Raw genomic sequence first — 14,034 nt, 5'->3', positions numbered from 1 at the left:
CATTTGTTTAATTATTTTGCTTATGAAATAAATGTGGTTTTATTTATATTGTTATTGATAATGTATGTGATGTGCACACGCCTTACGTGTAAATACGTGGCGGATTGTCTCGGAGTGTGACAGCTATTAACTATTTTAATACTATAGTTATTTTTTAGTCTTTCTGCAATGACGATCGCTATTTAGAATTTCTTTTTTTATATATAATCGAGTACTTCGTTGCATTTGAAAGCTACCTACATTGATGCTTGATATGTTATCTTTGGTGGGACTTCACAAATTTTAAATAATTGAGACTTTGAATATTTTTTTGGGCTTGAGTTATTTGATTATATGGCGTGCTATTTTTGGGCTTGAGTAATATGTTTTTCTAATTTGCCTAAAAATATATATTTGTTTAGTCGTCAAGCGGAAATATCAAGAATTACATTATGATTTATATTATTTCAGAAGTAAATATAAAAGAGCTAATATTTAATCGACCGTCATTTATCCTGCCTTGACCCTTTTACCTTTTTATCTCCAACAGCAGCCAAGAAACTTCTTTGTAAAATCAAGAAGACTAAAGGGGGAATCGAAAAAGGTATCTATGGCAGAATCATCAAAGAAGAAATTTAACCCGAATCTAGAGGCCGAGGTTTTAGATCGTCGTACCGATGAGGTTTCTCTCTTTCCCTCTCTTCTCCCGCTGCGCTGTAAATTTATAATTAATATTGAAATTGTAAATTGTTACATACCCTCAAAATTGTTAACTTTGAACACTAATCCCTGAAAATCATTCTAAAAATGGGCAGTACCCTGTTTCTTGCTGGTCATTGGGATTTTTGCATTATTACTATTGGAAGAGTATGCTTCAAACTCTAGAAAGAGTTGTTAATGAACAAGTGACCTAATATTCAATTATTTTATTTCAAACTATCACTTCTTTATGCACCACTACTGTTAATAGAATCATTTACAATCATAAATTTAGGGTGTTAATTTTCTCACAGAAATCATAAATTTTGTGTACATTTGTGTTGCAGTTGGAGAAAAGAGTGAAGACAGTGGTTCAGTACTATGAGAATAATGAGGAACTGACAGATGGGGCCAGTGATGAATCAATGCGGCGGTTTCACTCAATTCTCTGCAAGGTAAATGGTAAATTGTAAATTGGGTGTAATTTAAACTAAATGCTGAAGATTACTATATATACTGTAAGTTACATACAAGTGGATTAATTGATTTTAGTGTCATAAATTTACAAAAAAAATTATTGTTCTAGGGTGTTTAAAATATCTTAGTTTTGTGACCATATATACTTTAATGGCTTGGATCATTTTTTTATGTATAGAAAAAAGTGAGAGCCTCTGTGCATGCTTCTCAACACATCACAACACAACTCTTGATACTCTCTTATTATGTGTAGATTATGAACCACAGCTGGGCTTTCCCATTCAATAAACCGGTTGATGCCAAAGCTTTAGGGCTATATGATTATCACGAGGTGATTTTATATTCCCATAATATTTCCCCCTTTATCTATCTCTATGTTCAATACATACTCTCTCTCTCTCTCTCTCTCTCTCTAGGTTATAAAAGAACCGATGGACTTGGGCACAATACTGAACCGCATGGAGGAAAAGGAAGAGAGTCGCAGATACAAGAATGTGTATGACATATGTTCCGATGTCAGATTGGTTTTCACAAATGCCATGAAATACAATGATCCCGGTTCTCATGTGCATATTATGGCCCAGAAATTGAGCTCTGTGTTTGAGGAACTGTGGTACCCGCTCAGCCTTCAATTTGCCGCACAAGTATGTATTCAGATTTTATTTCAAATCAATTAATATTGTTACCCTTAATTAAGTACCTTATTTTCTACTTAATTAACCATGAGTTGCATAATTAAATAGGAAATGAGACAAGAAGCCGCAATTGAGAAATTGGCCCGAGATACTGAGGAGGAGGTAACCTACATTTCATTTCAAGCTTTTTTTCCATACTGTATTTGAATACCGTCAAACATAATGTATTCACAACACCGCCATTAATTTTTTATGGTGTTTTACAAATAATACAACCATTTAGTCTAGCAAAAGTGACTAAACTGCCTAAACTCTCTTACTAAATCAATATATTAAAATAAACTCACATAAATTAAGTTGATATCCGGCATTCAAAATTTTCTTTGCTTTGTGTTCTTCAATCTGGGCTTTGGAAAATAAAAATATTAATTCTAAAATGTAAGGTTGAAATTGCCATATCTAATGGAGTCCATCTAAAATATCATACCATCTTATTTGCAAGTACGGTTCAAGTAACTTGAATAATATTATGTGTTGTTACTCTGAATATTGGAATTAGTAAATCAACAAAAGAAATTGTTAGGAGCTATATATGCAGTAAAAATACATGTCGTCTTTTGTGGGCCAAGGCCATTATTTTTTTATGGAGACAATTGGTGGGTCAATAGAAAACCTGAGCACTAATGTCATAGTTGTACTTTTTTAAAAATTAATTAATTGTTTAAGCTTGTGGAGCTGAGTATGCAACTTGAGGAGCTTCGGGAAGAGCTCAAGAAGAGATGCAGGTAGATCGAATATGGTTCTTTTATGATGCTAGAATATTTGATTTGATTAATAGTACATACATATGGATTTTAAGCTAATTTGTTCAAAACAGGAAAACAAACAGAGAGGAGAAATTAATGCTAATGGATAGCATGGTTAAACTGTCAGTAGAAGATTTGAACAAAGCAGTGGAGATATGTGCAAAATATGACACTGACTTTGATGCATGCATTCCCAATGTTGATCTTTATCTGAATTCCCTGGTTCACTCTCTCTCTCTTAAACTTTGGCAGCCGCTGCTTTAATTTGAACTGGTAGAGCTGGCTAAATTTGAACTGACTGAATAATTTAATTTCACCTAAAAACTGAATACTCCAAATGGTTTTGTCAGTTAATAATCTCAGATGTCGTAATAGAGAAATGACCAACCTGAACCCAATATTGATATGAGACACAAAAACCATATTAGATGACCTTTAGATGCTATTGTTTGTGCAGAATGTGTTTGCTCAGTGGACTTTATACAACTCTGTTGAAAATGCATTGAAACGGAAGGAAACGGATAAGCAGGCTAAAATGAGAAATCCATCAAAAAGGAAAAACAGGTCATAATCTTCAATACTCCAAGAAACCACCTCACTGATCCTATCATTTTGCTTCATTTTATTTTCTCAGTCTTTAGACATAGCATGCTGGTTAATTAGGGGTTACTATGCCTTTTTTTCTTTTTATGTATGTAACTTTTTCTGATGTTGGGTTTTCTAACTAAGGCTAACAAATTGTAGTGATGATCCTATATATCCAGGTTTTCACCTGTGCCATATTACCTGTCAGTATTTACAGTCTTTTTTTTCTTTTTTTTCTATAAGAATCCATTCTGGCAAAATTCAAATCATATAATAATCAATACCGACAGATATCCTCCCCACATTATCATTTACATGCTGATGAATTTTTCTACATTAAAACAAATTTGTTAAAATACATTTACCGTATATTGCATGTGTTAATTCAAGCGAAAATTAATAGGTACCACATTTCAAGTCATATAATAATCAAAATTGGCATATATTTATCCTAAATATTATTATTTATCCTAAATATTATCATTTATATGCTCGTGATTTTTTTGCATCAACAATATCCATTTAATATATTTCCTTGCATCCTCGTAAAAATTTTGCGCTAAATCAAAAGGATGGATAAAATGTTATATACTCAAATCTGTTAGAATGTATTTACAGCAGAATTATATCACAAAACACATAAATTGGAGTTATATGTCAATTTTGGTGATCTTCAGATAATAAAACTTGCACAAATTGATTTAAAACATCAACAATCACACACAATGCACTGTTAAGCATTCTAGACAAATATTATGCATAAGAAATGCATTCAATCCGAAATTCATAATTGATCAATTTGATTTAGGATGAATAGATTTATACGAATTTGAAAGACAACTTAATTTGATTAAAAACATGAACAATGACTTGTATTTAAAACAGCAAGGACGTGTAGGTTGAGGCCTTGAGGGTATACTTCTAAGCCCAGTCCGGGTTTAAAATGGATTAAAACCCGGCCTTCTTGTTTTGGGCCGGGTTTTATTTAACACGCGGATTCATTACTGATTGGAATTCCCATTCTCTTCTCTGTTTTCTGTTTTGGTTTTGTTGGATCCTCTTCCTCTTCCTCTTCCTCTTCCTCCCTGAGGCCTGAGCTCGTTCGTAGTCATGGCGATGAGAAGGCTTCCGCAAGTGCTCAAAACCCTAAGTTTAGGCGCACCAGCGCGTTCTCTCTCCACGGAGAAGGCCATCAGCTCCGTCATCGGCGACCACACCGCCAAATGGATGCAGGTCCGATCTCCCTCTCTCTCTCTCTCTCTCTTAGATCTATTTCTTCTCGTTTTGCTGTCATTTCAAATCTTTATCCTTGGAATTTGTGTTATCTCATCTTAGTCTTCCTCGAATGAAGTTAGATATTACATTCACTCCTAATCTGATTTACAGTCTCTTGAAACATGCGTCTTTGGTTAATCGTTTGAAAGCTAATTCTATTGTATTGCTATGTTATTTGTTGAGGAATTTTAGTGTAGAAATAAGGAAAATATGGGAGAGTCAATGATTGCACTTTGACAAGTCCACCAGTTTCATTAAGTTACTACTAGTAGAGTAGTAGTCTATTACAGTAAATTGGTACCAGTAAGTGGTACCAAGAAGTGCGAACTAACTAACCAAAGCTAGCCTGAATCCCAAAATACCCCCATAGTCTATTCAACACAACTCCTATCCCCTGAATACCTACATGTTCCATTCATGGCATGCATCAGAAAAACATAACTTGCATCAATAACCAGTTCAGATACATTAAAAAGCCAACAGAATCCAGCAACCACGCTCAACTTGTCACTGCTGTAAGAGCAGTAAGACTAACTTCTTCATACCCAAGCATGGGCCCAATCTTCCCTCTCTTCATCTAAAAGCCTCCTCTACTGGTGCAATGTCCTCCCCTTGTACCTGCATAGGAAAATCTTCCACATGACTTGGAAAAGGCATGCAATTCTCAGATTATTCATTCTAGTTCCTTAACTTACCTAATGTTTTGTTTTTTCCTGCTTTGTTTTTTACTATGTATTTTAGATGTAAGTGATACTGTTAACCATAAAATCCCAGTTTAGCACAAATTGATCTAAAGAAGAAAGAGAATAGTGTGCTTGTTTCAAGCTCTGGTTGCTGATGTAAATGCTGAGATAGTAATAATATGTGAATTCTTGATTTGGGATATCTTTATATTAAATACACTCTTTCTTTCTTAGTTTTTCTCAACAAACAAAAGGCTACCTTTGTTTATAGTATTTTTGGTGAATGGGTTCACTGTACAGTAAAGCACCTAACGTATCTATGTTTGCTATCAATTCCCATCTTCAAATTATTTGCAAATAACATCAGCCACCAATTTGGAAGTCAGATTAAGCTACGAATGACTAATTCACCCATCCTTTGATCGACCAGATTACTTGCTTTGCTTAATTTTTTAGTCAATTCATTTTACGAGTTAAAATTGCTGACAATTATGAGAAACATGTGGGTATTATTTGCAGATGGTGTGAAACATATAGTTTTATTCAGCATCCCTGTTTTCGTTAAAAAAATTGGAAAATAGATCATATTTTTTTAGGGTTGGAAAATAGATCTTAACTGTGCCATTTTTGTTAAATTTTTATCTTAAATAGGATACTAGCAAGAAATCACCAATGGAATTGATAAATGAAGTTCCACCTATCAAAGTTGATGGCCGCATTGTTGCTTGTGAAGGAGGTTTTTTTTTTTTTTTTACTGCTCTTCTTCAGCCCTTTATTAATTATTATTTTTCATCACTTTATTGTGTTTTGTTTGTCGTTTCACTAAACATTTAGTGGTAAAGTACCAGTGCACCAGCTGGATTCAGTGGGTACTTACCAGTACTACTGTTGCATCAAACCATATGAGTTGGAGTGTTTTATATGAAGCCTACCTGTTTCATGACAATATCTGAACTTTGTAGTTTATGTATATGTTTTATTGTGCAGATATCAATCCAGCTCTTGGTCATCCAATTGAGTTTATATGCCTTGATCGGGATGAGCCGGCCGTGTGCAAATATTGCGGCCTTCGTTTCTACCAAGACCACCATCACTGAGAAACATTTCGGGAAATTTCATATAATTGCAGATAGAACATCTCATGTGATGTTTAATTTGGTTTATGTGCTTATTCTGATGTTGTATTGTCAGTTGGCCCAAACTTTTCTAGTTGGTGTCTAATAATTTTTACGAATATGGAATTCATATATTGCTGAAGTGTTTCATAGATTTTGTTTTTCTTGTTGTTTATATTGTTTGATGCAAAGTTTGCAGCCTCTCCTTCTTTCTTAAAATAATGTATGAACACAGTAATTAACGTTACACATCAGAAGAAGCTGGTTATCTTTTTTAATGTTCCCAGCTACTTTTTGTTAGCTTCAAATATTTAAGGTCATTTTACAAAGTTCATGTATCTTTTTGTAGAAGTATCAGTATATTTTTTTTGTTCTTCAGACTTGATTTAAACCATTACCCATTGTAAGCTAATGTAAAATAACAAACTACAGTCTACAATAATTAGGAAGATGTCTAATTCATAATAGGCACTTTAAGGCTGTTATCACGTTTGATATCTATAATTTTGGAAATTTTAACTTGTGCCTTTTAAAAGCATAATCCCATTTGTATAACTGTGTAACAAGGGGCTTACAATATCTAGATAAAAAAAATCTAACATGAAAATCCTACCCCCGTCTTAGTAAATCTAGATGAGCTTATGAATATTGCATATTTCAAGAAAAGAAAAGAGAAAAAAATAGAGTTGTATAATTTAGTGCGAAGTCCATTTCCGGATTAGATTTCCTGCTGCTAATTGGGTTTACGGATCCTTGATAAATCCAATTGCAATAGGCCCGGTACTACCTCCCGCCCGTATAAAACCCATACGATTAATTATGTTGTCGGATTTCTTAAGTTGTAACCAACGATCCGATCCGAACTTGAGTCCCGACTCTTTTGCTTCGACGTAGGAATAGGAAGAGAGATTGAGATTTGAGAGAGATCGAAACTCACAAAATTACAATTCCGATGGAGACTAATCCATTTGCAGCCGAAGACGTCAATCCTTTCGCTGTAATCTCTCACATTTTCATTCCTACTTACTTTCGATTTTCTCGTTTCTAATGAAAATGCTGCATGCGTAAGGGCTGATGATATGTATTACAGATTTTCTCAATTTCATTTTTCTCATTTTTGTAACTGTAAGAAGAAGAAGAAGAAGAAGAAGAAAACTGTGTGTAATATTGCACATCAAATTTTTATTGAAAGGTTACAATTTTAAATAGCGTTGTGACATCTTTGCTAGTTCTGATCAGATTCTCTGATCCGAAAACAATCTGGATGTCAATTTGCTTATTTATGAATTTGATGTGTATAAAATGTAATGTGACAAAAGAGTTGTGTAATTTCACATTGGGTGCAATGTCCGGTATTCAAAAGTTGGTGTTTTAGTTTCTCATCTTATTCTTAGCTATTGGCACTGATGCAAGCAGACTGTAGTTGTATATATTCTTATTATTAATATTAGAATTATTGTTGTCATCATCATTATCATTATTAATATTCTTGCAGTTATTGTTATTATTAGTAGAATTAGTATTATAATTATTATTATTTTTTTTTTTTTTATTGTTGTTGTTGTTGTTGTTGTTGTTGTTGTTATTTATTTTGTAATGTGTATTTGTATTTCTAAAGCTAATCATCTGGATAGAATATATAAGCCAAACTATAAAGAGCAAGCATGTGCCCAAGTTCAAAATATAAATGCCTTTTTTCCCTGTAAAACTGACAAAATGATGATATTTATCTAGCAGAGTGGCGTGGGGCCTGATTCAAAGGTCCCCCCTGCTGATGTGATTGGAGGAAAGAATGCCGCAATCGCCACAATACCTTTAGACACCACGGTGACTATTGTTCCATTGTTATTGTATGACCATAGGTTTAAATAGCCATCATAAGTGCATAATAGTGGTGCTTTAGCAGATTAAATTTATAAACACACTATGACTCTCGATCTATTGGATTTTGCATATTTAAAGTTTTGATTCAATAATTGCCCATTTAGTGGGGTTAAGGTACTTCTTTTATTTACGTAAAATTATTGTATTTAATTTGGCACAACACAATTGTTAAACTTGATAATTTGGTGTAATTCTATGTATCTGAGATTCTCCTCTTTAATATTTGTAGTTCCACTATAGCACTGCTATTCAGAAATATTTTCCAAAGGGAATCTAAATAAACCTGGGTCTATGATATTATTCTTTAGTCTACTGCAATTTCATGGGTTTTAAATTTTTAGTGTTCTCATTAGCATTTTTTTTTTTATCTGAATTTATAGGATCCCTCGGAAAAGGAGCTTGCCAAATGGGAAGAAGAGTTGAAGAAAAGGGAAAAGGTACCCCCCCCCCCCCCCCCCCCCCCCCCCCCCCCCCCCCACTCTCTCTCTCTCTGTATCTCTTCATGTGTTGAGTTCTTAAATTTCTTTTGGTTCTGCATTTGTTTTGTAGGATATAAAGATAAGAGAAGATGCTTTAACAAGAGGTACTGCATTTCTAGATCGCATGCAAATTTTGTATTGGCTCAATTATAAACAAAATTGAAATACTTCGTGGGAGCCATAATTTTAATTGTTTGAGGGGTTTGTGGAAACATGTGCAGCTGGAGTAGTAGTAGAAGAGAAAAATTGGCCCCCATTTTTTCCGATAATTCATCATGACATTGCCAAGGAAATACCACTTCATGCTCAGAAGTTGCAATACCTTGCTTTTGCGAGCTGGTTAGGTATTTCAATTCAAGCCATTTTTTGATAATTATATCTAGTTTGTATATAAGATAGCTACTACAGATACAAGAGCAGATAGAGTTAATGACATCAAGGTGAATGTTTTAGATATAAAATACTATAAATATGTTTATTTTACTCTCGTAAATTTTATAAATATTATTAAGTCGACCTCCATATCTTTTCAAAAAAACAAAAATAATATATGTTGACTCTCATAATTCAAAATTCTGCCTTTGACTCTGTTAACAGATACATTTTAACTTTTTTAGGGCTTGTTCTATGTCTTGTATTTAATATCATAGCTGTGCTTGTTTGCTCGCTTCAAGGTGGAGGTAGTGTTTGCTGTTCAATTTCTATCTCTATTTGTTTTCTATTTTTGCATATTTTTTTACTTTTGGATTATTTATGTATTTATTTGTTTTCTTTTTCTGTTCAATTTGTGTAATAGATTATACCTTCCAAGTATTGTCAACCGTTTGTCCAATAGCAATATTACAAAGGAAAATTGCAAATATAAAGCATCTCTATTCAAATAACAAGTTCCTTAACTTTCTTTTATTTTTTTATAAGCAGGAATAACAATTTTTCTCTTGGCCATTATCTATGCATTGAGCGGCTGTCCTCTTTCTTACATTCTATGGTACCGGCCTCTCTACCGTGCTATGAGGTGATAACAATTTTCTAGTTATTCTACTGTATTTTAGGAATCAGTAAGTCACTTCTTCTGATATTAGTAATGACTGTTATATTTCGATTCTCTTTTAATATGGCAGAACGGACAGTGCACTCAAGTTCGGTTGGTTTTTTCTTTTTTATATGGTAATTTTTCTTGATTGCAAATATTCAGGTAAATTATTAGACTTTTTTAATGATATTTCACTTTACCCCTTTTTTTATTTTTAACGCGCGTGTAGGTTCACATTGGTTTTTGTGTTCTTGCGGCAATTGCTCCTCCTATTGTTTTCAAAGGGAAATCACTAACGTAATTAGCTTCTCTCTCACACAATTACACAAAGAAAGATCACACAGGCATTCACACACAACATACACAAACAGAATTATCTCATAATATGTCCTATTTTAATTTATTTGGGATAAACAGGGGAATACTTGCAGCAATTGATACGTTATCCGATAGCGCACTTGTGGGAGTAAGTGACTTGTTTAAACTTTAGCCTAAAACTAGTCAATATATTAAGTCTTAAAGATTTGATATTAAGTTAAGTCATGACCCTTTTTGTGGTATTGTAGGTCTTTTACATAATAGGGTTTGCATCATTTACTCTCGAATCTCTTTTAAGTGTGTGGGTTATTCAGGTATGTGCTTCTATTTCTCTTTTTCTCATAATTTTTTGAGGTAGTGCTTTGAGAAAAGAGAACTACCTCTAATGTGAAACATTCTTTGAGTTTTGTTCTTTTCTTCTTTCCAGAGGATCTACATGTACTTCAGAGGACAAGAATGAACAATAATGCTTTTATCCATGTAGTTTTGATCTTAAAAGGCATCTAAGCAAAAAGGAAATTGCAAATGGAAGAAACACAAAAAGATACATTTGCTCATTTTATTTTAAGACAATGGCCTGCAGCTTTTGATTTGCTTCTAAAAACTCAATTCATTTTTCTTCCTTTTTCCCATTTGTTTATTAAATCATTAACATCTGTATTAGGATGGTTCCTATTTCTACAATTATATGTATAACATGAAAAGCACTTTTTTTTTAGGAAATGAAATGCAATTTGAAATGTTAACTTCACACATCTTATTTTTAGGAAATGAAATGTGAGATTGATTATCAAATCACTGTGTCAAGTAGAAAAAAAAAAAATTAATTGCAACACCAGACGAGGAAAAAAAGGAAAATGTAAACAACAAAATTGTGAGGTCTGGAAAATTTTGAAATGTACAGTGTCTTGACAAGAGTTAACAACCTGCTTTTATGCTACTCACAATATGTTATCAGTTAAAATAAAATCCACTCTTGACACAACAATCAAAAGAGAAAAAGAAAAAAGTTAAAGAGAAATTATTACAAGAACAACAAAAACCTAACAAGACAACCAATAATTAATAAAAAAAAAAAACAAAGCATTTCAAATTAGTACCATATCTCATAAAAGAAACTACCAAATAATGCTGTGTAAATACTCTCCAATTTTCTCATCTCAGATCCCACATTGATAATATACGGTTTTATGTATGGGACCCACCAAAAACCCGCCTTATACTAGCCCTCTGCTCGGAATTAAGCCTAGAGGGAAAGCCAACATCAAATTTGATTCTCAAGTTACCTCTCTTACCATGCTCCTTGACAACAGGCATGCCCTCCTTTGCTACTACCAATTCATACCCAGGAGTGACCACATCTGTCAATTTAATCACCAAATCACGTCCATCAAGTGTTTTCAGATTGACGGTGGTACCTGTCAGCGCATCAACCAATGGAATTGTTTGGTGGATTATTAAATCATTGCCCTCACGGGTATATATGTCATGAGGTTTTTCGTCAATTACAAAAACAAGATCGGCAGGGAGTTGTTGAGGTTGCTCATTGCCCTTGTCAGGGAAGGTTATCTTCGTCCCCCTCTTCCATCCAGGCTTCACATCTATTGTTAGAATCTCCGATTCAGTTGCTAGTTGCCTAGTTGATATTCATATGCATATAACCAATTAAAATTACTATTGTTCATGCATTGACCCATTAAAAATCTTCTATCAATCATTCAATCTAAATAGACACATCATAAGTGTGGAATAGGGTGATTGAGAGATGCATTTATTAGACTTGACTTCCGGGAGAAGTACTTGGATGATAAAGACTATGAGCCCACAATGTCAAAACACATAAATTTTTCACTTCAGTAGAAATCACATTTTCTTTAAACTATGCACTCAAATAATTAATATCTATCTGTAAATTACTTATAAACTGTTAATGCTTATCTGCAAATTTGGTTCTGAAAGCCTAAGAACTTGAGAGAAAAAAAAACATGCACCAGGAATATGATAAGCAGCAGACTTGGCATGATAGCAGTAAACATAAGTGATTCAACATATAAATTATAAATTAATGCATACATAACATATTGTTAAGCCTTAGAGAGAGAGAGAGAGGGGGGAGAGGGAGAGGGTACCCGTTATGTCTGACAACAGTCCTAGATATCTTCATCTTCCTCTGGGACCCAGAATACAATTCCTCGAGACTACACGGCAATTTTGATTCAACAGCTGGTGGTTTCTTCAAGTGTGCAGTGGATCCCGCACCATTCGCAGCCCCACCACCACCACCACTAATCCCTTCATTGTACTGCTTAAATTTTCCCTCCCCAAACCCACCAAATGTACCAGCTCCTTCGGTTTGGAACCGCATTGACTTGGCACGGCCCATTGACTCAAACCCAAAAGGCTTGGTGCTATTGAAGAACTCACTGAACACGTCCTCGGCATTTCGAGGGTTATATCGATAATTTGGTCCGTTAGAATTGGAGGAGGAACTTGAGTGCGATTCAGGCGGGGGCATTCCTTTGAGTCCCTCTTCACCATATTGGTCGTATATGGCCCTCTTTTGAGGGTCGCTCAACACCTAAATATCACAAGTATTTTTTTTTTAGGGTTATTAACCTATTTAGTACATTTATGGTATGGTTTATATTATACCAGTGATGCTGTAGAGTTTTGTTTAGCAAACATGGATCACAACAAAACCAAGACTAAATTAAGAACTTGCATGCTAATTTCTCACATTTGTATAAATGGCAGAAGCCAGAAGGATCTTTGAAACAAGATCCAACAGTAAATCACAAAATAGGGTTTAAATGAAATCTCAAAAAATTGTATGGAAATTGTATTGAGGCATGGATTAAGAATAGCATATATCCAGTAACAATTATCAGCAGTGCATTTGTCAAAATTTGGACTGGAAGCAAAGCTTAAAATTTTACCTCATAAGCCTCTGAAATCCTCTTGAATTTGGCCTCCGCTATTTTAATATCCTCTTTAGGGTTCTTGTCTGGATGCCATTTCATAGCTAATCGCCTATAAGACTTTTTCAGATCCTCCTCTGTCGCAGTTCGATGCACTTTCAACACATTATAGTAATCTACCCCCATCAGATCAAAATCAAAACACACTCACAAACTACCTCCAAATTCTCCTCAAAAATCAAGCAAATTAATCGATTTCGAGGGGAAATTTTTTAGAAATGGCGAAATGCTTGCGGTCAACAGTAAAATGGGTTTCTTCCTCTACCTCTACGTGAGCATGCGAAATTGAAATTGGTTTGTGCAGGAATGGATTTCAGAGAGAGAGAAAAACAAAGAAAGAAATGAAAAGAGGAGAATTTGGGAATGAAATAATTAGTTATGATTGTTAATCCGATTTCGCATATTAATTAAGAAATAAATCAGCAAGTTGAGGTAACCACGACATGGTGCGCTTTATGATTTATCCCCCCCTCACTTAACTTTATGCGTACCCAACATGCACCCTTAATAGTTCCTTCTCCTTTTCTTTAGCTTTTCAATTTTCCTCATAACAGTTCTCATTTATACCCAAAAACAAATATTCTAAACCGAGTCAGTAACAAAACACAAATTCTCAAACTCAATTACTACTTTGATAACGGGTTGCGATATCATCATCGAATTCAGTATGAATTATTTTGTTAGAAAAGTTGAAGTGGTTATCTTGTTTTTAGACGATCAAGCTAGAATTGGAATCCTTAAATCGAGTTTGATGTCCCTTCTCTCCGAGTTTAAGCGGGAGAGATGAGATGAGGAGAGAGTTTAAGCGAAAATGGAAAGTTACGTCAAAAAAGACGGGAAGGAAATTTGTGCGCAAAAGATCGTGGCAGAGAAGAAGAAGAGACTGAATGACTTATTAATTATATTTTATATAATCTTAAACTTAATTAATCTCATTTTTTGATTAATTGAGTAAATATGTGAGTTATTATATTTTTAGTTGATAAATATATAATTATAATTATAGAAATTTGGATGATAAATACGTAATTTTCCAGTTTTTGAGTGGTATATATGAAATTTCTCCTTATTTTTACTTACCATTTAGA

General features: G+C 33.9%; 4 protein-coding genes across 4 annotated transcripts; 3 read left to right on the top strand and 1 right to left on the bottom strand.

The window, feature by feature from the left end:
• Positions 1–532: 532 nt before the first annotated feature.
• LOC144573264 (transcription factor GTE1-like) lies at positions 533–3,393 on the top strand. The gene is made up of 8 exons (XM_078322996.1): positions 533–661; positions 1,026–1,133; positions 1,409–1,486; positions 1,572–1,799; positions 1,899–1,952; positions 2,517–2,575; positions 2,668–2,818; positions 3,054–3,393. Exons 1-8 carry the CDS (start codon positions 590–592, stop codon positions 3,165–3,167), a joined length of 864 nt encoding a protein of 287 aa, XP_078179122.1. The 5' UTR covers positions 533–589; the 3' UTR covers positions 3,168–3,393.
• An 828-nt stretch (positions 3,394–4,221) lies between these two features.
• On the top strand, positions 4,222–6,445 carry LOC144573265 (NADH-ubiquinone oxidoreductase-like protein). Its single transcript, XM_078322998.1, has 3 exons — positions 4,222–4,414; positions 5,791–5,875; positions 6,127–6,445. Exons 1-3 carry the CDS (start codon positions 4,292–4,294, stop codon positions 6,234–6,236), a joined length of 318 nt encoding a protein of 105 aa, XP_078179124.1. The 5' UTR covers positions 4,222–4,291; the 3' UTR covers positions 6,237–6,445.
• A 1,888-nt stretch (positions 6,446–8,333) lies between these two features.
• LOC144573633 (secretory carrier-associated membrane protein 4-like) lies at positions 8,334–10,659 on the top strand. Its single transcript, XM_078323411.1, has 11 exons — positions 8,334–8,363; positions 8,519–8,575; positions 8,688–8,721; positions 8,839–8,961; positions 9,235–9,297; positions 9,539–9,632; positions 9,739–9,784; positions 9,880–9,947; positions 10,068–10,116; positions 10,217–10,282; positions 10,396–10,659. Exons 1-11 carry the CDS (start codon positions 8,334–8,336, stop codon positions 10,426–10,428), a joined length of 663 nt encoding a protein of 220 aa, XP_078179537.1. The 3' UTR covers positions 10,429–10,659.
• A 239-nt stretch (positions 10,660–10,898) lies between these two features.
• On the bottom strand, positions 10,899–13,343 carry LOC144573486 (uncharacterized). Its single transcript, XM_078323268.1, has 3 exons — positions 12,905–13,343; positions 12,098–12,546; positions 10,899–11,604 (listed from the first exon to the last, which is right to left on the bottom strand). The coding sequence occupies exons 1-3, from the start codon at positions 13,070–13,072 to the stop codon at positions 11,157–11,159; spliced, it is 1,065 nt and encodes a 354-aa protein (XP_078179394.1). The 5' UTR covers positions 13,073–13,343; the 3' UTR covers positions 10,899–11,156.
• Positions 13,344–14,034: the final 691 nt, after the last annotated feature.

The sequence above is a fragment of the Carex rostrata genome, chromosome 21 (assembly GCF_964058835.1).
Source record: "Carex rostrata chromosome 21, lpCarRost1.2, whole genome shotgun sequence".
Lineage (NCBI taxonomy): Eukaryota > Viridiplantae > Streptophyta > Magnoliopsida > Poales > Cyperaceae > Carex > Carex rostrata.
The sequence above is the reverse complement of the archived record's forward strand: the minus strand, read 5'-3'. Positions and strand labels throughout refer to the sequence as shown.

Bases quoted from the DNA above. Each gene is read 5' to 3' on its own strand.
- LOC144573264 (XM_078322996.1), top strand. From the start codon at position 590: ATGGCAGAATCATCAAAGAAGAAATTTAACCCGAATCTAGAGGCCGAG. The intron at 1,487-1,571 runs GTGATTTTATAT...CTCTCTCTCTAG, and splicing joins GGCTATATGATTATCACGAG to GTTATAAAAGAACCGATGGA. The intron at 1,800-1,898 runs GTATGTATTCAG...ATAATTAAATAG, and splicing joins GCCTTCAATTTGCCGCACAA to GAAATGAGACAAGAAGCCGC.
- LOC144573265 (XM_078322998.1), top strand. From the start codon at position 4,292: ATGGCGATGAGAAGGCTTCCGCAAGTGCTCAAAACCCTAAGTTTAGGC. The intron at 4,415-5,790 runs GTCCGATCTCCC...TATCTTAAATAG, and splicing joins ACACCGCCAAATGGATGCAG to GATACTAGCAAGAAATCACC. The intron at 5,876-6,126 runs GTTTTTTTTTTT...TTTATTGTGCAG, and splicing joins CATTGTTGCTTGTGAAGGAG to ATATCAATCCAGCTCTTGGT.
- LOC144573633 (XM_078323411.1), top strand. From the start codon at position 8,334: ATGTATCTGAGATTCTCCTCTTTAATATTT. The intron at 8,576-8,687 runs GTACCCCCCCCC...TTTGTTTTGTAG, and splicing joins AGTTGAAGAAAAGGGAAAAG to GATATAAAGATAAGAGAAGA. The intron at 8,962-9,234 runs GTATTTCAATTC...TAACTTTTTTAG, and splicing joins TGCTTTTGCGAGCTGGTTAG to GGCTTGTTCTATGTCTTGTA.
- LOC144573486 (XM_078323268.1), bottom strand. From the start codon at position 13,072: ATGGGGGTAGATTACTATAATGTGTTGAAAGTGCATCGAACTGCGACA. The intron at 12,547-12,904 runs GTAAAATTTTAA...TGTGATATTTAG, and splicing joins GGATTTCAGAGGCTTATGAG to GTGTTGAGCGACCCTCAAAA. The intron at 11,605-12,097 runs GTACCCTCTCCC...AATATCAACTAG, and splicing joins ACTGTTGTCAGACATAACGG to GCAACTAGCAACTGAATCGG.